Raw genomic sequence first — 22,382 nt, 5'->3', positions numbered from 1 at the left:
ATTCTGGCATTCCTGGGCTGTGAGCTACTAGAGGGAGACATTCGGTCATATTCCACTGTAACCCCTCAGCTCTGACGGCAAGGAGGGAGGAGAGAAATCCCTGGATCAAGGAGCAGGAACTCCCAGTCCAGGAGGTTCTAACGCAGGCAGCACTGGCTCCCTGTGGACGGACGAGGGCGGGAAGCATGTGGGTCAGAGCCTTGGACCCTTACCTGCCTCTGAGCCCCTGGGTGGCGATGAACGAGTCACCATACAAGTTAAGGTGTTAACTTGGGATTTGGGCACAAGTAACGGCAACCAAGATCCACTAGCTCTGGCTAGTGTAAAGGAAAGGGGTATGGATACCGAGACATCCGCCGATGGATGAATGGGTAAACAAAATGTGGCACATACACACGATGAAACGTTATTCGGCCTTAAGAAGGAATGAAGCCCCTGACAAGTGCTGCAACCTGGGTAAGCCCTGGAGACATGACGCTGTGTGACACATGCCAGTGGCTCAGTGTGGGAGCTGAGATCCCTACTTCTCTCCCCGTTCCGGCCCCGCCCAGGGAAGACGGCATATCTGCATATCAGGGGATCTAGCAAAACCTCTGCGACAGGGACAAAAACTATTAGCCTGTGAATTTTCCCACGCTGGCCTGTTGGGGGAAAAAAAAGCGCTATGTTTTAAAAGAAAAGAAGAAGAAGAGATCTAGTAAAGGGATAAGGATAGACAGGAAAAGTGAAGAATTCTGTGGGGCTTTTAATGAGTCAGAGGCCAGAGATGCTCGGGCCATTGCAAGCCGAGCATAATCATCTAGGACGGCTGCTGTGTGGGTGTGAGGTGAGGCGCGGGAAGAGCGAAAAGGATATGACATATGTATTTCTGTGTATTAAGAATGCATTTATCTCCGTCTCCCTTACCCTTGGCATTTCCTCCAGAGATTGAGAACAGGTTTGAAATACTTTTAATTAGCTTCTCTGACTGCGACTGGCATTCAGACCACACGCGCCCCCCCCCCCCCCCCGCATATTCACAGGGCTGCACCTTTCGTTCCGGAACCTGGACTCCCACCAAGGCCTGATGGTCACGGTGAGCTGTGGTGTGACCTTTCTATGGCCTAACGCTTTTAACCCGGGCCACGTTCCTGGGAGGCAGCAAAGGTATATTGGGATCCTTGATGTACTCTTGGACCCATTTGTTTTGGGGGTTGGCGCAGACCTCGCGGTTCTTTTTGGTGACAAAGCTGTGGAAGCAGAGTTAGACGGTCAGTGGTCATGGAGTGGGGTGGGGGGTTCAGTCCACACTCCCCCCATGTCTAGCTTGCATGGGGGCTCCCCTCATACTCTTCACTGCCTCCCCGGGCCTCCCTTATCTGAGTTCCCTCAGAAGGCCTCCCTGTCTAGGTTCTAGACCTCATCATCCCTGTTTTAGCCTGTTTCCTGCTGAGCCAAGACGCTCAGGCTTGGGTTTCATGATGGCTGCCATTTATTGGGCCACACAGCTCTAAGTGGCAAAATCAAGAATTAAACCCAGGCCTGCCCTGTGAGATTCAAAGCCCGAGTCCTTAATCACGACTCCCCTCCTTGCATGGAGACTTCTTGGTTCTGTGCATCTCATTCTGGCCCCGGGGTTCCCCTTCCCCCTCCACAGAAGTATCTGCAGGGAATGCTTACATGATTGCCGGCAGGTAACAGTTGAGGGCCTTTCTGTATCCCACCACCAGTTTCCTTGGCATTACTTTCTCATGATGCTTCAGGCAGCAGGTCTGAGAACTGTTCAACGACTCAGGACTTTCTGAGGGAATCACATGGAAAGCAGAGCCAAGTAGGTGTAGAGGGAGCCCATGGTTGCCTACCTTCATCTCCCATCCTTTGCATTCCATGCCTCTGATAGCAAAGCCATCTGTTAGCAGGGGCTGATAAGAGCTTGATGTGTAACAGAGAAAGCGAAAAAAGTGGGGGAGGACGCACACGTAGAAACTCCAGCCTCTGAACTGAGTTTCGTTAGGTGTAGATGCCTCGGTTATTCACATTTGCTGGTGAACCGGGGCTTGGGTTTGGCAAACACGTATGGGCTCCTATTACATGCCAAGCTCTAAGGGGGCAAAAGCATGAGGAAGACACAGTCACTCCTCTTGAGTATCTCCCAGTCTAGTCAGGGTGAAAAGGTAAATACTACAGTGGAATGTGGTCTGGGATAGAATAGAATTTGGCACAAGGTGCTTTGGAAACAGAATGAGGGACACCTAACCCAGCCTGGGTGTCTGGGGAAGAAGTGCATGGCTTAGCACACAGTGCATGGCTTAATTCTTGATGGCCAAGTGGGACTGAGACAAACAAAGGGGTTGTAGGGTCTGGAAGAAAGAAAGGTATGAAGGCCTGAAGGTGGGGGAAGCTGTGTGTGGGGAGCTCCGAGCAGTTGCAGATGGCTGGAATGCAACATGGGTGCCTGGGTGGCTCAGTCAGTTAAGCATCTGCCTTTAGCTCAAGTTATGATCCCAGGGTCCTGGCATCGAGCCTTGCATCAGTCTCCCTGCTCGGCGGGGGACCTGCTTCTCCCTCTGCCCCTTCTTCCCCCACCCCACTCATGCTCTCTCTCTCGCAAATAAGTAACAATCTTAAAAAAAAAAGAGAGAGATGAAATTGGAGGGCGGGGGGGGACCAGCACACCTTCTGAGCTGTGGGAGGGAAGTGTGGACTCTATCCTAGAGGCCCTAGGGGGGCTGGGGTCAGGGAGGAGGGTGAGGTAAGCAATGAGCCAGAGAAGTTGGAGTGGGAATGAAAGTCGTCTTTTTTTTTTTTTTTTAAGATTTTATTTATTTATTTGACAGAGATAGAGACAGCCAGCAAGAGAGGGAACACAAGCAGGGGGAGTGGGAGAGGAAGAAGCAGGCTCCCAGTGGAAGAGCCTGACGTGGGGCTCGATCCCAGAACTCTGGGATCACGCCCTGAGCCGAAGGCAGATGCTTAACGACTGAGCCACCCAGGCGCCCCGTGGGAACGAAAGTCTTCTAATTTAGGCTTCGGGTCAGACATCCTGAGTAGGAAGCTGGACTAAATGATTTGAATCATGGTCTCCTCATCTCTCTAGGTCTCCTCATCTATGAAATGAGGGTAAAAAGATGCTCGTGTCCTAGGATCATGGTGAGGGTTAGTTGAGAAAATGCTGGTAAAGCCCTTAATGCAGAGCCTGGCACATAGAAAGGCTCTGTCAGTGCTTGTTATAATTGAGAGCAGATGGTAGGAATGCCCATTCTCCCTGCCTGGAATTGCCACTTTCCCACCCCTCTTTGATGCCGACAGGATGCTGGCCTCATTGGTTGTTAGCACTGTGTTTCCCTTGAGCTCCCCTGACTACTCATCAGTTGGGGATACCACACAGGAGGGTAGGCAGAGACCTCCCCCAGCCCCCAAATTCCTTTGCAGCCTGACCCCTTGCTTCCAGCCTGGTGGCCAAGACTGGAATATCTCGAGAGTACTATTTGGCCGATGCATGCTTTGGGTGGGCCATTTTCTGTTTTTGGAAGACTGAACCCTTTGCAGCGGTCTGTTTGACCTTTGCTAAGGAATTGTTGCCTCCTGCCACCCACCAGATGTGGCTCTGCTCATAGTGACGTCCATGACCCTGGTACTCAAAGCAAAGTTCACACAGTTCAGGGGCATTTTGAGAGTGTGTGAGCAGATTACATGGTGTGTGTGATCCTTGCTCCCCTGAGAGTTTATACAGGCAGAGTCTGGCCAGACCATGTGCCCGGGGTAGCCTTAGAGAGAAAAGAAGGGCTGGGGCACCTGGAGGTGGGTATGTGGTCTCTTTCATAAATGGTGGTTGAGTCAGGGGTAGAAAGTGGGCTAAACAAACCTTGTTCTCCATAGGTCCCAAGCATCCTGTGGCTCCCACACCTTTCAACCCCTTTCCTGTTTTCCTCTTTTCTATGGACTTTATTTAGGCCTGGGCTGGGGAATGGGGATTGAGGAGGCCATGACATCCTCACACTGCACACCTGGGCATGCCACTGGCCCTTCTTTTGGCTGCCATGGTAGTCCCAGCAATCTGTGCCAGACACTACCAGGAATGGGTGTCTAGGTTCAGAGTCCCCACTCCTGGGCTAAGCCGCCTCCCTGACACCTTTCATCCTGCTCTCCCAGAGCACCTGCAGCTTTTCTCCTCCACCCGTCTTGCTCTCCTTTCATTGCTAATGTTTATTATCATCTCTTCTGTTACTTCCTTGGCTCCCCCCAATGATCATTCCTGTTCTCCATCCTCGGGACTCCTGACGTGACCTTGACCCAGCTTCCTGAAACTGCCCGATGACCCCAGAAGGGATCTGGACCCCAGCCCAGCTCTACTTGCAAAGGGGAGAGTTTGCAGACAGCAGGTGTGCCTGCAGGAGGGGAGAGGCCCTGCGGCTGGTGACAGAGACCTGATAGGGCTCTTGGTGTCACCTCGCTGCCAGCTGCCCTGTTCCCCTTTCTCATTCCTGCCCTACAGAGACAGGTGGACTCACTTGACTGGCCGTGCGAAGCAGGAGTGGTGAGGATGAGGATGAGGAGAAAGAGGGCAGCCCCGGAGACCTTCATCCTGTCAAGGGGGCCCTTCAGCTTCAGGGGAAAGGCTGGTCGTCCACTCTGACTTCACGGCTCTCTGGACTCTGACCACTTCAGAGCCGGTGGGGGAGAGAGGCGGTGCCTCCCTCAGTGTTTGCTGAAAGGGGGGGGGTGGGGCCTGATGCAGTTGAATTAATAAGATTTAAGTTCAGGAAAAGGAGAGGAGTGGAGAGAGGGAACGAGTGTGGTTGTGTGTGCTGGGTGTGGCCATCTTGTATGCCCTGTTTTATTTAATCCCCACAGTAGTGAAGCAGAGATTATTACTCTGTTTCATAAATGAGGCCACCGAGGCTTGGAGAGGTTAAAGAAATTCTCCCAGGTCACACAGGTAGGAGGCAGGCAGTTCTGAAAATTGGATCTGTGTGATTTCACCACCTTACCTGCCATCCATCTGTATTTTGGGGGAGGGGGAGGGAGGGTGGAACCACCCCAGTTCCGCCAGGTGATCCATCGTTGGGAAGGTGAACATAAAACAGGATTAGAGAGTGCACAGACTGGGGCAAGGGGTAGGGTTTAGGCTTCTGAAAACAGCATCCCCCATCCTCAGTCTGACACATGACTGAACTCACACTATTTCCTGTACAGATTATGTTACTAATACATCGAGAAAAACAATGTGCTGATCCTTGGGTCCTCATTTATTGCTGAGCTGTTTAGCTTGTTTGTTGATTTTTTTTTTTTTTTTTTTAATCTTTGGACCTTGAACTCAGACACAGTTTAGGTCTAGTTGGCCAGCCCTCCTGTATACCATGGCCAGCAGGGGGCGCTCCAACCTCACGCACCTGACAACTAACTTCTGCGTCCCAGAGTTCCAGCTTCCATGCCCCTGGCCTTGACCAGGGCTGACCTGTCCCTCAGCATCTTCTCTCTTCACACTGCGTCAGGACCCCATTCCTGGGGTTGAAGGCAGAGTTCAGAGGAGAGATGGAAGATACAGGGGGTTTTGCTGTCAGTGGACTGCGAACTTTAGAGACACAGTGGGGAGTGTTTCAGTAAATGAGAGTAGAGGAAGGCAGGGGCAGAGTGAGACCTTATGGGCCTTGCTGTTTGGCATGACTGCTCATAAATAGGGAAAAGTTGTATAATGCACTTAGTCCTGCTGGGTTCAAAACAGTTAGTGGTGGTGAAGCTGTGGCTTTTTATGAGGGTAGGGAGGGTATGTCTGTGGGGTCCCCCCTTGGCTGCTGTTTATGGAGGAAAGGAGGTCTAGAGAAGCCTGGTTGTACCTTTAGCAGACAAGCCTCCTCTTGGCCCTGGTCTTGGAAGGCCAGTGGCCAGGGAAGGATGGCCACAGTGCCTACACTGGGCATGCTCTTACTCTGAGTACATAGGACTTCCCCTTGTCCCCTGAAGATGGGTCTGAGAGCCTTTGGAGGCAGCTGGGTGTAATTCATGGGGCACAGCCTCCCCTTGGTTCCTGCCTCATTCCTTCCTTCCTTCCTTCCTTCCTTCTTTCCTTCCTTCCTTCCTTCCTTCCTTCCTTCCATCCATCCATCCATCCATCCATTTCGTGAGCACCTGGTATAGGCCAGGCTTTGTTAGGCCTTGTGGAGGACACAAAAATGACTCTAACGATACAGTACAACCTGATGTATGTAAGTGGAGAGGAAGGGTTGGATGGAATAAGTTCACGAATCATTCTTATCCCAGACGGCTGGGAATGAAGGCCTTGGGAGCAGCACAGAACAAAGGGCTTTGAAGTTTGTCTGCTATAAAGAAGGCTTCATGAAGATTCACCTGCAAAATCAGGTGACAACTCTTAGCTTTACACTTGTGTATGTCATGTAAGATAATTCACATAGGCTACTTACTGCTTGGAAGGTAGACAGCGCTAAGACAATGGTATCTGTTACCATCCTGACAATAATTGTGTAAAGATGGCTTCAGCTTCCCTCCACCCCCATCAGAGGCCTGACCTGTTTTTTGCACCCAGAGCTGACCACACTTCTGCAGAGCAAAGGCCGATGCTGAGGGTGCCAGCCCGGCTGGGCTCCAGTGAGTAGATTTGGTAGAACTGAGTGAGGGCAGGGAGGGCATGAATTCAAGGTCTTTAATTCAAGGCAAGGTGGCTCCTGAGAGGTGGCTGGGGCTGAGAGGGGGGCCGTGGCCTCTTCTCTTTAAGATGGCCAGCTATGCCCTTCTCCGCTACTTCTGGGTCACTCATTTCCCTCCAGGTCCTTGATGTAGTCCTGGACCCAGTCATCACTGGGGTTGGCACATACGGAATGGCCCTTTTTGGTCATGAAGCTGTGGAGCAAAAGGGAGAAGGGTCACCACCCGAGGCATCCAGCCGCCGGGAAGTGAGAGCCGGTCAGCCCTCGCGAGCAAACTCCTCACCCACCTAGGCTGTTTCTCCTTCCTTTGCTAGAGGCAGCTCAAGGCCAGGCTCCTCTCTGAGACATGTTCTCCAGCCCCTCAGGACCCCCGGACCCATCTAGTCTCCGTGCTCCTCCTGCCCCTGGAAGTGCCCTCCTGCCTTCCCTTCGCCTCCGCTGATGCCTCTGGGCTTGCTCTGGCTCCCTGCAGGCTCAGCCAGTCCAGAAAGCCCCCAGCTTGCCTCTCTGCTGCCCGTTGCTGCACCTGAGAGGTGCTCTGGGGAGTCTCCATTCCTGGGCCTCCCCGGCCCGCCTCAGGCTTGCAGGCTCCCTGTCCCCCAGTAGAGTGTGTGGGGCCACTTACACAATCCCAGGCCTGGAGCACTGGCTGCTGGTCTCATAATAATCTGTGATCCGGTGACGTGGGATTGCCTGGGCAATGTAGCTGACGCAGCACTCGGCCGGGTGGTAAGGTCCACCTGAGGAGAAAGCAGGAGGGAAGCTGAGCCGGGGCTCTTTGTTAAAGGCCAGACCTGCCAGCTGTTTCTGCACGACAGAGGCTGGAAGAGGGAAGGAAGGAGGAGGGGGTCCCTCGGAATTCGGAGATAGGATTGTGCGGATTCCCAGTCCTCTGGCTCTTCTTTCCCTCCTCCCACATCAGCAATCACCTGCCTTCCCGTTCTTCAATCTCTCCTAGAAAGACTGGCTGATGACCTTCAACTCTGGATTGAAGATTAGCAAAACCCAAATCTTCTCAGTGACCACACACCACTCCTGTGGGGCAGGCTCGCGCAAATGTTCCACATAAGAGGAGTATTTGGAAGAAATGCCCATGGGGGACAGGGACACGTGCCAGTTGGGAGTGCAGACCCAGCCACTCCCAATCTGCCCTCTCTGCCTGTGTCCCCATTGAACTCCTGTCCTGCAAAGAGGGAAGGAAGCTGACACCAAGGTCCAAGGACAGGGAGTCAAGACACCCAGATCCCAACCACCCCTCGCCTTTGCTGGCTTTGTGCCCATGGCAACTTTATTCCCGTTAGTTTCCTCATCTGTCAATGTGGCTGTTGGACTGGATTGGTGGTTTTTACACTGAGCTTCCTGGGATCTGGGGGCTTTGGGGTCTATTTCAGAGATACTGATGCATTTAGGAGTAGAGTTTTGGGGATAGTACCCTTTTTGGCCCTTTTCGCTCTTTTACTTATTAGGTTTCTGAGTAAGATTTTGCTTGAAGAAAGTTCCCACGATCTAAAAAAATGTTAAACATCACTGGATTAGGTGAACTTGCCAGCGATTTTCTGATTCTGAAATTTCATGGCTCTTACAGGAGGTGCGGGAGGGGGACAGTGGAAATCACACGTTCAGTCAAGCTTGATTTATGGAGGTAGCAGGAAGGGCATTTCTGACCAAGGGCCCTGGAGAAAAGGAAGCAGCGTGGTCATGGAGTGGAGTGATGGGGGTTTGCACGTTATGCGGCTAACCTGGACAGAACTGGGAGTGTCCGGGCAGTGGCCTCTGTGGTCGCCAGGGGCGGCCGCATACGTAGGTGGGGAGGGAAAGGCCTGCTCTTTTACCCAATTGACATCCTTCTTTCCCGAAGAATGGGATAAGGGGTCTGCTGGTCCCCGAGACTACTCCTACTCTATCCCTCTGAGCTCCAAACGCCTCCTCAGAGAGGCAAGTCAAACTGCCCAGATTCCCGTTCATGTTAGACCAGCTTTATTTCAACAATTGTCTCTGTCTCCCCCCAGGTTCAGAAAAGGAGAGGAGGTAAAATTGAAGGGTGAGGCATGGTTTTGGTTGTGTGTGAAGGCAGCTCATCCTAAGAAATAAGCTGGAAAAGGGTGGTCGAGGTGGGACCCGCACTGTTGTGGTTCCCCTCAGCCCACACCTAAGCAAGGCTGCTCTTACGGGGTGGGGCTGACTCTGGAAACAGGTGGCCCCAGTCTCAGGAGGCAAGCAGACAAATGGCTTTGAGGGTCCCCTCCCAAATTGTTCCTCTATCTCCCTGGGGATAATGTCCCCCAGATGGGGTAGGCCCCTCTTACTTAATGGCAGAGAGAGAGGAACTGAGGGAGTGGAGAGACAGGCCTCACTCCATGGCGGGGCCTGGTCCTGGAGGGCAAGGACGAAACCAGTTGAAGAAGACCCCAGACCTCCTTTTAGAGCCCCTCTTCCTTATATCCCCAGCAAGCTTACTCCTGCTTCTTTCCCCACAGGGGCCAGGTTGGAAGGAAGACAAGGTGTTGCACTCACGTGAGGAGAATTCAGCCTTGCGCCCCAGGGCACAGGTGATGAGGATGAGGAGGAGGGAGATGGCTGCCATGGAGACCTTCATCCTCCTGGCGGGGGAGACCTTCATCCTCCTGGTGGGGAGCAGCCGCAGGGGGAGAGCTGACCTGGTAGGGACTTCGGAGGCTCCTGGGCTGAAGAGGTGTTGAGAAATGATCATCAAGGCAAAATATTTTTTTAACTGAGGGAACTAAGATGACAAAGGGAAGTAGGGAGTAGCAATGCCTCAGCAATTTCATATCCTGCATGTTTTTTGAGGGTGGAGCAAGGGAAGCCTGGAGAGCCAAGATTTCAGGGAGGAAATTGCCTTCTATCCCTAGTGCAAATAAATTTAACTCCTTTGATATAAGCCCTTCCTTTGGTGTAGGCCACAGCACAGGGCCTGGGGGTACTGTTGCACACTTAGTGTGAGAACTCAAGGCTGGGATGTGGCCTCTGCCCAATTCCAGTTCTGGGCCTGGAACAAGGCCATGTGGGGCGGTTCAGGATCTGTTTCGAGATCAGAGGGGCTTTGGGGTACCAGGATGAGGCCTGGAGCCCCCCAAGTCCGGTCTTACTAATCTAGGCTAGGCGCTCTTCACTTAAACACTTACGCAGAACCTGCAGCTCCCAGCCTTATCACCGCCCTCTCACCATACCCGAGGGTATGAGCGCCACGATGCTCAGTAGATAATTTATTTAACAAACATTACATAGCAGCTATATGCATTAGCCACTGTCCCAAATGTTTTATGAATATTAGCCCATTTAATCTTTCAATCAGCAGTTGAGGAAACTGAGGCACAGAGAGCATAAATAACTTGCCCTAGTTTTGACAGTTGATAAGTGAAATCAGGGTTCAAACCTGGGCAGTCTAGTTCTCAAGTCTGTGTTCTTAACCTCTATGCCATGGAGAAACATGGGACCCCCCCGCCCCGACTAACCTGTCTTGGAATGTGTCCTGGCTAGTGTGGCTTTTCTGCAAAGCCTTTAGTCTGAGCTCAGGTGGATCCCTTTGGGATCTTCTCCTGGTTTCTGACTTTTGTTAACAGAGAAGCTTGATGGGCACCTAGAAAACGCCTTGTTCAGGGATGGCTAGTAGGCTTCCCTGATTAGGGGTGGACCAGAGTTCTTTGTTGGACACCGTTCTGAGGCCACGTCACACCCCTCAGAGGGAGTGCTGTGACTAACATATGGTTCCTGTTAGGGTGCAGCTCACAGGCCATGTGTTGCCATCCTTAGATAAGTCTAAAGTGGCCATTTACGGAGAAAGAATTGGGGCTCCAGAAGGGCCAGGGACTTGCTCATATTTACAGGATGACTGGGATGCTGAACAGATTGGCCTCTGCGGACTCCGTCTGGTGGCCTTTACCACACTCTTCTTGGGCACCCTGGGCCCATTTTGCTTGCTGTTGTGGTTGGAAAGCTGTTCGCATCTTCTTTCCTTGACTGGATTCGTCAGGGCAGGGGGCATCTGTTCTTTACCTTTGCCCATTCACACAGAGCCTGGCAGCGAGCAGGTGAGGTATAAACGCCTGTTTCAGAAGAAGCATGAATAAATTAACTGAGCGGGTTGAAGTATGTACGTCTCACAGGAAACATGCTGGGCTGCCAAGATAGCCATTTATTAGACATGTTTTATATTTGTTATCGATAACAATACTACTTAAACTCTTCAAATCAAATAATGATTGCCATTAGGAACCATCTGAGGAAATAAGTTGTTTTTGGGGAGAATATGAGTTGGAAGGAAACAGTGTTTACTTTGTTTTCCTGGAGACTTAGCCTACCTGCCAAGTTGTTGCTAAGAGCCTTACAGGAAATCCCTTTATTTTCCAAGAAATTATTAAGTTCCTATCTACATTAGTCTGTATATGCTAATTGCTATAATAAACCACCCCTAAATCTCAGGGGGTTAATTAAATGAAGGCTTATTTCTTGCTCAAGTCATAGTTCAATGTGTGCGAGCAGTGGGATGAGGGTGTGTGTGTTGGGGAGAGCTGTTCACGCACCTATTCATGGACTAAGGCTTCTTCTGTCTGTGATTCCCCCAGTTTCAACACAAGGCCTCCAAGTTTGCTACAAAGGGAAGAGGCAGAAGAGAGCCGGGAGATTTTCGTGTACCGGAAATGATATAAATGACTTCACTTCCACTCCACGGCCAGAATGAAAGCACCTGGCTCCAACTTAATGATGAAAATATGAAAAATATAGATCATCTGTGTGCCCAGGAGGAAAATGGAATGGGTTTAATGACTACATCACTTCTTTGCCACAATATCAATGCCAGGTACTGGGCTATGCATGGAGGATGGGAATGAAGACGACCTTGACCTCAGAGGACTCCTAGCTCAAAGAGGGAATCAAAAAGTAAGTGAAAATTATAATACAGTGGGATGAATGGAATTCGGTCACAACAAGAAGACCTTAAGTGTTCTGTTGCCAGCTGGTAAGTATGCAGTACCTATTTAAAAAATATTAAAAATGTTTTCCAAAGCAACACATACACATTGATTTTAAAAAATCAAATAATACAGAAGGAGTGTGTGGACATACATTTTCTGAGTTCCTGCTTGTCTGAAGAAGTCATTACTCCTCTCTCATGCTTGATTGATATTTTTGCTGGGTATAGAATTCTGCCTTGAGAGTATGAGAATTTTTGTGCAAGGGGGGAACTTATATTTGTGTTTTTTTCCTGGTTTTTCCTCTCTCTCGATTTTTTTTTAAGTTAATGGTCTTTTTATTGGAAAAAAAGACTAACATTTACAACTTGGAATGGACATAAGTTATAATTTCTTGAACAGCAATGGTGATGGTTGTGCAGAGTCCACAGCCCCAGCCTGCTCTGCTGGCTTCAAGTCATGGTTCAGAAGGTTTTAAAAAACAGAGTCCAAAGATGGTCCCTTCCTTTTTAAAACTTTGTGTGCATGGTGATAGCCTGACACCCATTTTACTCTAGTACAATGAGGACAACGCTAACCCAACATATGCAGCAGGCCACCAGGGTAGGTGTCATTGTCACTTTGGGTCGGGGCACACAGAAGTATAAGAGGGCCATCCTGCTGAGTGGTGCTATGTCTAGACAGTTTATCCTTCATCCATGTTTCTGCAAAACATCTTGAGGTAAACAAATTTTAAATGTTTAAGTAAACCAGCCGTGACAATTTATACTAACAAATTGGACTAGAACACATTTGAATAGGCTTTAAATTTGTTTTTTTCACTTATCATTTTTAACGCAAATGTCTGACGATGCTCAGTTGTCAAGCAGCATGCATGAAAAACTGGCCAAACCGTGTATTAATCATGAGCAAACAGAACTGCAAGGAGTCCACTAAGTGCTGCTTTATCATTAAGGGGGTATAAGTATTTATATTGTAAAACTGGTGGGAGCTTGATCTTTAAAGGACACAGGACCACCAACCAATACAGGCAGATTTTGTGTGTGTGGACCTAAGGTATTTTGACACTCAGTTTTGCTGTAGAGAAACAGAATGTGTAAATTAACTTTTTTTTTTTTAAGAGGTAAGTAAAAGATTCAGTTTGTTCTGGAGGGGGAAAAGGAATTGAAAGTAGGTCTTCATTTTCAGCCATCATCTGTATGAATTCTTCATAGTTGACCTGTCCATCTCCGTCAATATGGTTCTCTGCTCATTTCATTGACTTCTTCATCTGTTCTTTTTCTCCCAAGTTTGTCATGCCATGAGGTCGTTCTGCCACACTGATGTAACCAGTGCCATCCCTGTCAAGGACTGGGAATGCCTCACAAATTTCTTCTTCACTGTCTGTATCTTTCATTTTTCTAGCCATCATAGTCAAAAACTCTGGTTAGTCAATGGTGCCGTTACTGTCAGCAGCCACCTCGTTGATCATATCCTGCAGTTGGACTTCTGTTGGGTTCTGACCCAGTGACCTCATGACAGTTCCAAGTTCTTTTGTTGTGATGGTGCCAGCGCTCTCTTTGTCAAATAGGGAGAAAGCTTCCTTGAACTCAGTGATCAGCCATGGTGCAAGTGAAGGGAGGAGGAGCAGAGGGAGCGGGGTGTGGCTGCCCCAGTGCAGGGGCTGTGATGGTGGGGGAGCCCCTGACGCTGCTGCTGCTAGCGTGCCGTGTGTGCTCAGCACTGTGAGTCATGGCCCCTGCCTGCGAGGCTCCCAGCACTACTGCCCCATTCTCTAAAAGATTTGAAGATTTCTGATTTATCCTTGCTTATTTCCTTTTTGGCAGAAAATGATGATGTGAGGCTCATCTTATACTTTGCCCCAGCTCTGGGAATCAGCCATTTCTCCAACGAGTCCTGGTTCCTGTTAGTAAATGATGGTTTTGAGAGATCTGGGTGCTCAGGGTGCTCATTGCTACGGGAGGGGCAGAGCTCTTAGGTCTGAGCTCTTAGTGGACAGAACTAGAAAATATATTGAGCATATATGCATAAATGTGTATATAAATTTATATCTATTTCTATTATTTCAATCTAAGCATTTATAGCAATTTCTATATCATCAGTCTAGCTAAATGAAAAACCAGAAGTTTGTACCAAACATTCAATTCCAAGTCAACACCACAGGGTTTATTTTAATCTTCCCTTTCTATGTGTTTCCCTCTCTACTTCAGGGGTGAGAAATCTGGCTCCCCTTAACCTCAATATGTTTACCTCTTTGCACTGTTCCCTGTGTATACCAAATCTTCTGGCCATACTGGCTGTATCTTCAGTCCCAGTGACACTGGCCTCAACCATGTGGATCATGCCCTCTGACCCAGTTCTAGCTGGGTCCTCAGGTGAGCCCCCGGTTCACACCAAGGGCATGAATACATGAAGGGGGGGGGGGAAGGAGAGAAGGGAATGAGCTATATATTTAAAACCTTCACTGTGTAAAAATGTGGATGTTTCCATTTGTTGTTTTATGCCTTGATGATTTCTGTGCAGCTTTCTATTTTACTTTTTAAAGATTTATTTATTTATTTGAGAGAGAGAGTGCACAAGTGGGAACGTGGTGGGGAGGGGCAGAGGGAGAAGGAGAGAGAGAATCTCAAGCAGACTCCGAGGCAGTCTTGATCCCAGGACCCTGAGATCATGACCCGAGTGGAAATCAAAAGTTGGCAGTTTAGCCAACTGAGCCACACAGATGCCCCTGTTTTTTTTTTTTTTTAGAACTTTTAAGCACATTTTTTCTAGCTATTTTGCATAACTCCCAAAATTTTTACCTTAAAAAACTTTTTAAAAAAAGATTAAAAAGTTTTTAAAAATAATCCCTATATCCGACATGAGGCTTGAACTCACAACCCCAAGATCAAGAGTTGCTTGCTCTATCAACTGAGCCAGGCAGGTTTCCCCCTAAGATTTTTGCTTTTAAAAATTGAAAATTGTTTGTCAGACTTACTTAGCTGTGTTTAAACTTTTCCCAATTGCATATTTCTTTTATAATTAAATAGCTCTGATAAACTTCATCATTGAAAAAAATGTGTCAACACAAGTCAAGAACTGGCTCATTTTGTTCTTTGTTCTTAAGACCATAAAGATTTATTTTTTTTCAATTCTTTGAAATTATTTTTTGGTTACTAAAGAAACATGTGCTTTTTATAAAAGTCACAAACAATGCTGAAATTACAAAGTCCGAAGTGAGAGTTCTTCACATTTCCATTCCACACTGTAACATCAACAGGACCTGGGAACTTGTTAGACATGCTGGGTTTTTTTGGGCTCCACTCAGTCCTACTGAATGAGAATTTCTGGGGCTAGGATCCAGTAATCTGTGTTTTTAACAAGCCCTCCAGGTGATTCTTTTTTTTTTTTTTTTCCCACATGCATGGTTAATGTTTTATTCTTTGAAGAATGGTTCTGAAACATTACGCTAAGTCAGGCTGAAAGGTAAAGTTTAATATCATTTTATAAGGATATAACACATGACAGTTAGCTCCACAAAATTTTGACCATAGAGCTTACGCTACACCTAGCTAGCGATAGCACCCAGGTTTTTCCAAGTAGTCATCATTTTTCTCTTGTCTGCATAGACTTCTCATTAGCTGGATTCTGCTTTTGTTGCTTTATCTCAGAGTCCCTCTGCTTTCTCTGAGAGGTGGTCAAGCTATCCTCTTTTCTTTTTCCCTTGCTAATTTCCTGGGATTTCTTCACGTTTTTCTGGTGGACAAGTTCTCCCCCAGGCCATGCCTACCCCAGACCGGGTCTGGAAGAGCACACTCTAGGAGCCTCTATGCATGCTAAAGTTTCAGATCTATAGTACAGCTTCCTGCCTGTTGTGCTTCAATATACAGTTGACCCTTGGACAACACAGGCTTGAACTGTGCAGGTCTACTTGCATGTGGATTTTTTTTTTTTATAAATACAGTAAATACTGTATATGTATTTTCTGTGCCTGATGATTTTCTTTTTTTTTTTTTTTAAAGATTTTATTTATTTATTTATTTGCCAGAGAAAGAGAGAGAGAGCACAAGCAGGGGGAATGGCAGGCAGAAGGGGAGCCCAATGTAGGACTTGATCCCAGGACCCTGGGATCATGACCTAAGCCGAAGGCAGATGCTTAATCGACTGAGGCACCTAGGTGCCCCTGCCTGATAATTTTCTTAATAATGTTTTGTTTTCTTTTCTCTAGCTCACTTTATTATAAGAATATAGTATGTAATACATATACAAAATATGTGTGAGTCGACTGTTATGTTATCAGGGAGGCTTTGGCAACAGTAGGCTGTTGGTAGTTAAGTTTTTAGAGAGCTACACTTGGATTTTCAACTGCATGGAGGTCAGCGCCCCAGACCCTGGACTGTTCAAAGGGTCAGCATCAACCTTTGGGTAGCCCACATGGGGCCTGGGAAGGTGTTAGGCCCAGGCTGGTTGCCCCTCATAAGACCACCTCATCGTTTTAATCCACTGTTGCATGACCACTTGGAGATTTAGAGAGGAGCTATATATATGATTCTTGCACACAGAGGTCATATTTACTTTCAGTCTTCTGTATATCCTGACTATTACAGCGTGTAATAGCCACTCAGTGGCTACTCAGTCATTGAGTGACAATAAGTAAGTTTCAGGATTCCAGAGAAAGGGAGGTGAGATAGCAAGGGAAGGTTTTACAGGGACATCTAGGTTGAACCTTGTAGGCTGGGCTGAGTTTTGCTGGGGAGAGTTGAGAGGAGGAGTATTTGTGGCAGAGGCACCACAGACGGCAAGGAAGCAAAAAAGAACATGCAGTTTTTGAGGAACTGTGAAAATAGGGTATGTATTATGTAATTGACGTAGACATAACAAACCATTGTCTGCTCCAAGATCTCAAAGACCTTCTATGAGTGACCAGATGCTTGGTCAGAAAGGAAGGTCTCAGTGTCCATTCCCCCTTTCCGTTCAGCTGCCATTGTCATGACCCAAAGCCTTGATGAGACACCTGGTCCTCTACTGTCCAGATGGTTCCAGTGGTCCGTGCTCTCCATTTCATTCTGTTGAGCTAACAACTTGGCCAGCCAGAGAAACCAATGAATTCACACACTTTCCCCTTGGGTCTAGCGCCCTTTCAATCTAACAACTTTTTGAGATTTTCACCGAGGCTCTGAAACAAAATCTCTGCAGAGAAGCCAAAAATTGCGGTTTCCATCACTCAGTTCTCAGTGGGCTGGTGTTAACTCAAAGCTGCTGAATTCAACAGAATACAGTGAAGTGGATGAGAGCAACAGGAGAGGTCATAAATGGGTTCAAGCACAGTTCTCTAAGTAAAGAAGGCTATCTGTGTGGGAGCCTTCCACAGGGGCGATGGACCCGAGAGAGAGAGAGAGCTGGGCAGTGCCCAGGACAACTTTTGGTCAAAGACAAGAAAGGAGTCCCACCACCTCTACTCCCTAGAAATGAAACTTTCCGACAACCTCAGTGAAAGTTGGACCAGTCCTACCCCTCCTTCCTCCTTGCCCACCAGAGCCAGTGCCCCCATCCTCAGAAACTGCATTCACAACCAGGGAACTAGGGATTTCTACTTCCGCTGAGAAAAAAAGAGCGGAATCCCTGAAGGAGTGAAATTTACTAAGGCACAGGTCCACCAGCTAGCCTGCCTACCTTTTTTACCTGCACCTCCTAAAATGGTCTAAGTGAGGTCCTTCCTAAGACCACCTGCCTAAGAATTACGTGGAATGCTTGGCTAAACTGTGTACATCTGTGCTCTACCTCTTACTCCCCAGTCATCTTCTGTCCATCCCCTACTCCTAAATGATGGAACAGAAGAAGCTTTTCTACACCGTAGTCAAACCTCCAAAGATTAACTATTTTTCATAGAGAGAATAAGAGGAGACATAGTGTGAATGTGTATTTAATCCCTTTAGAGTTATAATAATCCCCAGCTTTAATCACTGTCTCAGGTTTCTTCTTCTAATAGTGTTTATTATTATGACAGATATTTGGTCATCAGTGAGTTTTTTCCCCTATAACTCTTTATGGCAAATCACCCAAAAAGCAAGATACGTTTTATATTTTTTTTAATTAAAAAAAATTTTGTTTAGAATTTCAGTGCTTTCTTCTGAATTTTGAGACAGTTGACTAAGACTTACTAATTATAAATATAAATGTATATACATGAATAGATATGAATGTAAAATTGATATTCACTCCAACTTTATTTTTTAAAGATTGATTGATTGATTTAGAGAAAGCAAGAAAGCACTCAGTGGGGGAGGGGAAAGGGAGACGGAGAACCTCAAACAGACTCCCCGCTGAGCATGAAGCCCAATGCTGGGCTTGATCTCACTACCCATGTTCAGTCCAACTTTATATGGTTTTCTTAACGTCCTTTAACTTTAAAGAGGAAGTTATATCTGTTGAGAGAAAATATCCAAAATGTAGAAATAAGGCAGAAGGATGACTGCAGGCAGGCCCTCCAATGTCATTTGGAAGATTGTCCAACAAGCCCACCCCAGGGCTCCTGTAGGGGGAATGTCCTCTCCAGTGGTGTTCTACTTACTCCTGATGGGGCCCCTGACTTTGTGAAATTAGGTTAACTTGCAAATTTTTATCTAGCACAGATGTAAATGATTTTTGTCCAGTAGAAAAGATAATCCCCAGGGACGCCTGGGTGGCTCAGTTGGTTAAGCATCATCTGACTCTTGGATTTCGGCTTGAATCATGACCTCAGGATCATGAGATTGAGCCCTGTGTTGGGCTCTACACTGGGCGTGAAGTCTGCTTAAGGTTCTCTCCCTCTCCCTCTGCCCCTACCCATGAAAAAAAAAAAAGAAAAGAAAAGATAATCCCCAGAGTTACAGTTTTATTTTCCTATAGGATATTAATCTGTTTTTCTCTGACTTAACATCAGAATGCCATCCCCAATTAACTATATAAATCTCTGTTCCTCAGATGATCTTTGACTCAGTTTTATGGTTCCCTCATTAAATGGGTTAAGCACATTTTTGACACATGTTCAATCTATGTTTGAATGAGTTTGAATGTTTTGAGCTTTTAAAACATTCTATTATGTTATATCATTTGGAAAAAAAACACAGAATCCAAATTTCAGCAATTCCTATAGTTTCTTTTTCCTGTTAAATTTCAAGGAAAGTTACATTGGATACTCTTTATTAATACATTGCTTTTATAACCAGAACAAAAAGAACAGTAGTTGTTGCTTTTTGAAAAATAATTCAGGCCAAGAAAATCCCAGGAGGGAGTTGGGACAAGACAAGTGGAGGTGGGGTGGCTGGCACCTAGCATCCTTTCTCAAGCAAGCCTCCTCTTTCTCACATCCACGTGATTCATCTTTAGGGACCTCATGCAATTCTGAACTTCCAAATCAAAAGGGTCAGCACAGACACGCCGCTCCTTTTTGGTGAGGAAGCTGGGGAGCAAGACGGAGAACGATTACAAACTAAGGAGCATTCAGCAAATGGGGATGGGGAGCCCCTTCCTCCCCGGCTCTGGGATCTCCCACTCGTACCAGCATGTTCTTTTCCTTCTCTGCTACAGGGGCTCAGGGCACCTCCTCTCTGAGACTCTGCCTCAGCCTCTGAGGCTGCCTTAGTGACTCATGGGTATTTCCTCGGGCAGGCTGTCTTCTGCTCTCTCCATCTGTCCCCAGTCTGCCTCTTCACTGCGAGCATCTCTTACCTGATGCCCTGCAGGATCCTAATGAGGACACAAGCCTCCTGGGACCTGGCAGGATCCAGAGGGTGGGACTTTTCTACACACCTGTCCATCACGTCCTCCCCTCCCAAGACATGGCTAGTGAGCTTGGCACTTACATGACAGCTGGCCGGGAGCATGCACTGCTGGTTACAAAAAAATCTTTCATGTTTGCACATCGAATTTTTCGTTGTTTTAAGTCGGGGCAGCAGTCAGAGGGACGGTGAAAGCCTGCTGCAAGGGGAAAGAGCCATTTAAGGACTGGGTCTCTTTTCAAGGAAGACTAGGTCCTTTCCCTCTTTCCTCCAAAGTCCTGGGGAGGGTGAGAAGGCACAGGACTCCAGGAGGATGTTCTCCCTCTCGGCCTGCACCTGCTTCACTCTCCTTGGGGCTGAGCTATGTGAGGGCACACAGGCAAGGCCGTAACAGTGCCACGGCCATTTCCGATAGAAGAGGGAGTATTTCATTTCTGTGGAAGGCATCAGTGAGCACCTCTGCCCCCAGGTGAGCCAACTCTAGAGACATCTGGGTGGACTAGAGGTCACCTCTAACAGTCCATCCTGATCTTTCTTGGGACATTCACCAACTTCAGGACCCTCCCCACCTTCCCCCTACCCCCACCCTGTAAATGAGGTGTTCTGAAGTCATTGAGCAGATCTGTGCAGCTGCTGCTTTTAAACATATGCTATAATATAATGTTATATTATATACCTTTACCTTCCATATGTATGAATGGTTCATGCTGAATTTTCACCACCATGGGTTCTATTTGGGAGAAACAAACAAGGAGGGGAGAGAAATCACTGAGGCAGCCTTGTCTCCATGTCTCCTCTGGTCTCATGTCTCAGCCCCATCCCCTGGTAGGGAGGTGATGATGTTGCACCACTGGACCCCGGTCTGGGTTCGAGGTCTGCCTCCAGGCCCCTTTTCTCTCTCAGGGCCCTGGGGTGTTTCAGGAAATTCTTGAGACTGTCAGAGACGTGAATCCATCCGACTGACTTTGAAATACCAAAAGCAAACTGTAGATCCGATATGAATAAATCGGTTGAATGGGTACATAATGTGAAACATGCCACAATACTTTCTATACATTTCTGGAATCCACAAGGGCTCAGGAAACAGCAGAATTTTTCGTTAACTGATTCGGTGGCACAATGTCACCCAAAGTGAAGTGAGGCTATTCACGATCTTTATTTATCCCAGTAGTATGACTATTTGTGTTTGCCGCAGAAATACTACCACGTTTGATTGAAGTACACGTCTCAGACTCTGCCAGCGACCTTAAGTAATGTCCAGGTATGTGTTATCTTTTAAAAAATGTCATTTATGTTATTGAAAATGTGAAATAGACATAATCGACACAATTGTGAGCATGTGCAAAAGCATACGGATCCGTAGAACGAAGCACATTCACGTATTGCGCAACCATCACCACAACCCATCCACAGAACGTTTTCCATCTTGCAAAACTGGAACTCTGTGCCCGTGAAGCAATCACTCCCATTTTCCCTGCCCCCAAGCCCCAGGCCACACCAAGCAGTGTTTGTTCTTTTGTTACAGGTTTATCTCACTTAGCATAATGTCTTCAAGGTTGTCCCTTTTGTAGCACGTGTCAGAATTTCCTTCCTTTTTAAGGCTGAATAATATATTGTATGTGGATACCCCATTAAAAAAATCTATTCATTTGTTGATGGACTCCTGGGTTGCTCTCCCCTTCTGGCTATTATCAATAATGCTGTGCTGAGCATGGGTGTATGCAACTCTCTTCACGTACCTGCTTTCAGTTCTTTTGGGTATATATCCAGAATGGAACTGCTGGATCATATTGTATTATGTTTTTAAAAACTAAATACTTCTGCATTCCAAAACACATCCTACCCCAGAGTTTTGGAGAAAGGATTGTGGACCTGCATTAGGCTAATGAGGCAAAGGCAACTAAACTTTTAGATCATTTCTTAAATAGTTACACATGAATTCTATTTAAGGAGGCATGTGTGTAGACCTGATATGCTTGCTATGATGTGTGTGGGGCTTGCAAAATAAAATCTTAAGTGACCTTGCCTTTCCATAGCAGCTTCCTAACCGGCTCCTACCCTCATTCCACCACTTAATAGCTGTATGATCTTGAGCAAGTTGTCTAAGGTTTTCTCATTTGGAAAATGAGAACAATAATATAATAGGCAGAACTATACAAGTTGTGGATAGTCCGCCCCCCAGGGTTGTTAGGAGGATCTAATGTATGAAGTCCATAAGACACTTAGAACAGTGCCTGCCTGCACATAGGAAGAACTAGCTATTTGTTTGTTAAATAAATAGAATGGTTAGGTGGACTTGGGTGAGGCACTTTCAGGGCTTGTCTCATTTCCTCTCTAAAATGATAATATTACACTAACATTGTAGAATTCTATGCTGCTTTCTGCAAATTTACAATTTTACTATAGTTCTTTTGATTTAGCACTTAACAGTCCTATGTCAGCTAAGAGAAGGCATCGAATAATTCTGGTCATGAAAAGGGAGAGAGTTATTTCCCCAAGGGGGACCAGTCATTTGTACACAGTTTTCCCAGAGAGAGAGGTCTATAGCCTGTTGGTGCTGCTTTTTAAACAAGTGCCAAATTCACATCCCCGCCTGGGGCAGGGGACGATGTCAGAGGACAAAGGTGCCCTTCTGCGTCTCCTCCCCAGCTCACGAGTTACCGTGCACCGCGTCACCAGTGGGAAGTTTCACTGAACTCACCATGAACGACCTCGACCTGGGATCCAAGGGCAGTAGCAAGAATGAGGAAGGGGAGGGCAGCCGTGAAGATCTTCATCTTCCCGATAGCAGGCAGAGCTGGTCTGAGGACTCCTGGCTCTCTTGCTCTCTGACTCTCTGGGATCCCAGCTCTGCCCTTGTATTTATAAGAGAGGAAGACCAGGAAGTCACAGGGCAGAGGTTCAGAGTGCCGTCCTTTGGCTATACAATAGGCAACATGCTATTTCTGAAAAAGGGAACAAGGCTGGGAATGCAACAGGAAGTAGATAGTAAAGGAGACTTCATGCTTTCCCAACCGCCCAAGGGATACAGGCACACAGAGAGAGTATTTCATGAAGGACCCTTCCTC

At 47.3% G+C, this 22,382-nt stretch overlaps 3 protein-coding genes and 1 pseudogene across 5 annotated transcripts; all 4 read right to left on the bottom strand.

The window, feature by feature from the left end:
* Positions 1 to 934: 934 nt before the first annotated feature.
* CCL16 (C-C motif chemokine ligand 16) lies at positions 935 to 6,298 on the bottom strand. The gene is made up of 3 exons (XM_026517581.4): positions 4,491 to 6,298; positions 1,660 to 1,780; positions 935 to 1,229 (listed from the first exon to the last, which is right to left on the bottom strand). Exons 1-3 carry the CDS (start codon positions 4,561 to 4,563, stop codon positions 1,097 to 1,099), a joined length of 327 nt encoding a protein of 108 aa, XP_026373366.2. The 5' UTR covers positions 4,564 to 6,298; the 3' UTR covers positions 935 to 1,096.
* Positions 6,299 to 6,626: 328 nt separating this feature from the next.
* On the bottom strand, positions 6,627 to 9,376 carry LOC113268942 (C-C motif chemokine 14-like). Its single transcript, XM_026517576.4, has 3 exons — positions 9,159 to 9,376; positions 7,270 to 7,384; positions 6,627 to 6,837 (listed from the first exon to the last, which is right to left on the bottom strand). The coding sequence occupies exons 1-3, from the start codon at positions 9,352 to 9,354 to the stop codon at positions 6,747 to 6,749; spliced, it is 402 nt and encodes a 133-aa protein (XP_026373361.3). The 5' UTR covers positions 9,355 to 9,376; the 3' UTR covers positions 6,627 to 6,746.
* A 2,095-nt stretch (positions 9,377 to 11,471) lies between these two features.
* On the bottom strand, positions 11,472 to 13,231 carry LOC123002029 (calmodulin-1-like; annotated as a pseudogene).
* A 4,528-nt stretch (positions 13,232 to 17,759) lies between these two features.
* LOC113268943 (C-C motif chemokine 15-like) lies at positions 17,760 to 22,174 on the bottom strand. Of its 3 annotated transcripts, none has more exons than XM_026517577.4 (4): positions 22,016 to 22,174; positions 19,991 to 20,044; positions 19,399 to 19,513; positions 17,760 to 18,995 (listed from the first exon to the last, which is right to left on the bottom strand). In XM_026517577.4, exons 1-4 carry the CDS (start codon positions 22,089 to 22,091, stop codon positions 18,878 to 18,880), a joined length of 363 nt encoding a protein of 120 aa, XP_026373362.2. In that variant the 5' UTR covers positions 22,092 to 22,174; the 3' UTR covers positions 17,760 to 18,877. The 3 variants fall into 3 exon arrangements, with proteins under 3 accessions (XP_026373362.2, XP_026373365.2, XP_026373364.2); XM_026517580.4 differs by having other exon boundaries at positions 19,399 to 19,510; positions 19,997 to 20,044; positions 22,016 to 22,173; XM_026517579.4 differs by having other exon boundaries at positions 19,997 to 20,044; positions 22,016 to 22,170.
* Between the last annotated feature and the right edge of the window lie 208 nt (positions 22,175 to 22,382).

The sequence above is a fragment of the Ursus arctos genome, unplaced genomic scaffold (assembly GCF_023065955.2).
Source record: "Ursus arctos isolate Adak ecotype North America unplaced genomic scaffold, UrsArc2.0 scaffold_24, whole genome shotgun sequence".
Taxonomy (NCBI): Eukaryota; Metazoa; Chordata; class Mammalia; order Carnivora; family Ursidae; genus Ursus; species Ursus arctos.
This window is presented reverse-complemented; position numbering and strand designations above follow the sequence as displayed.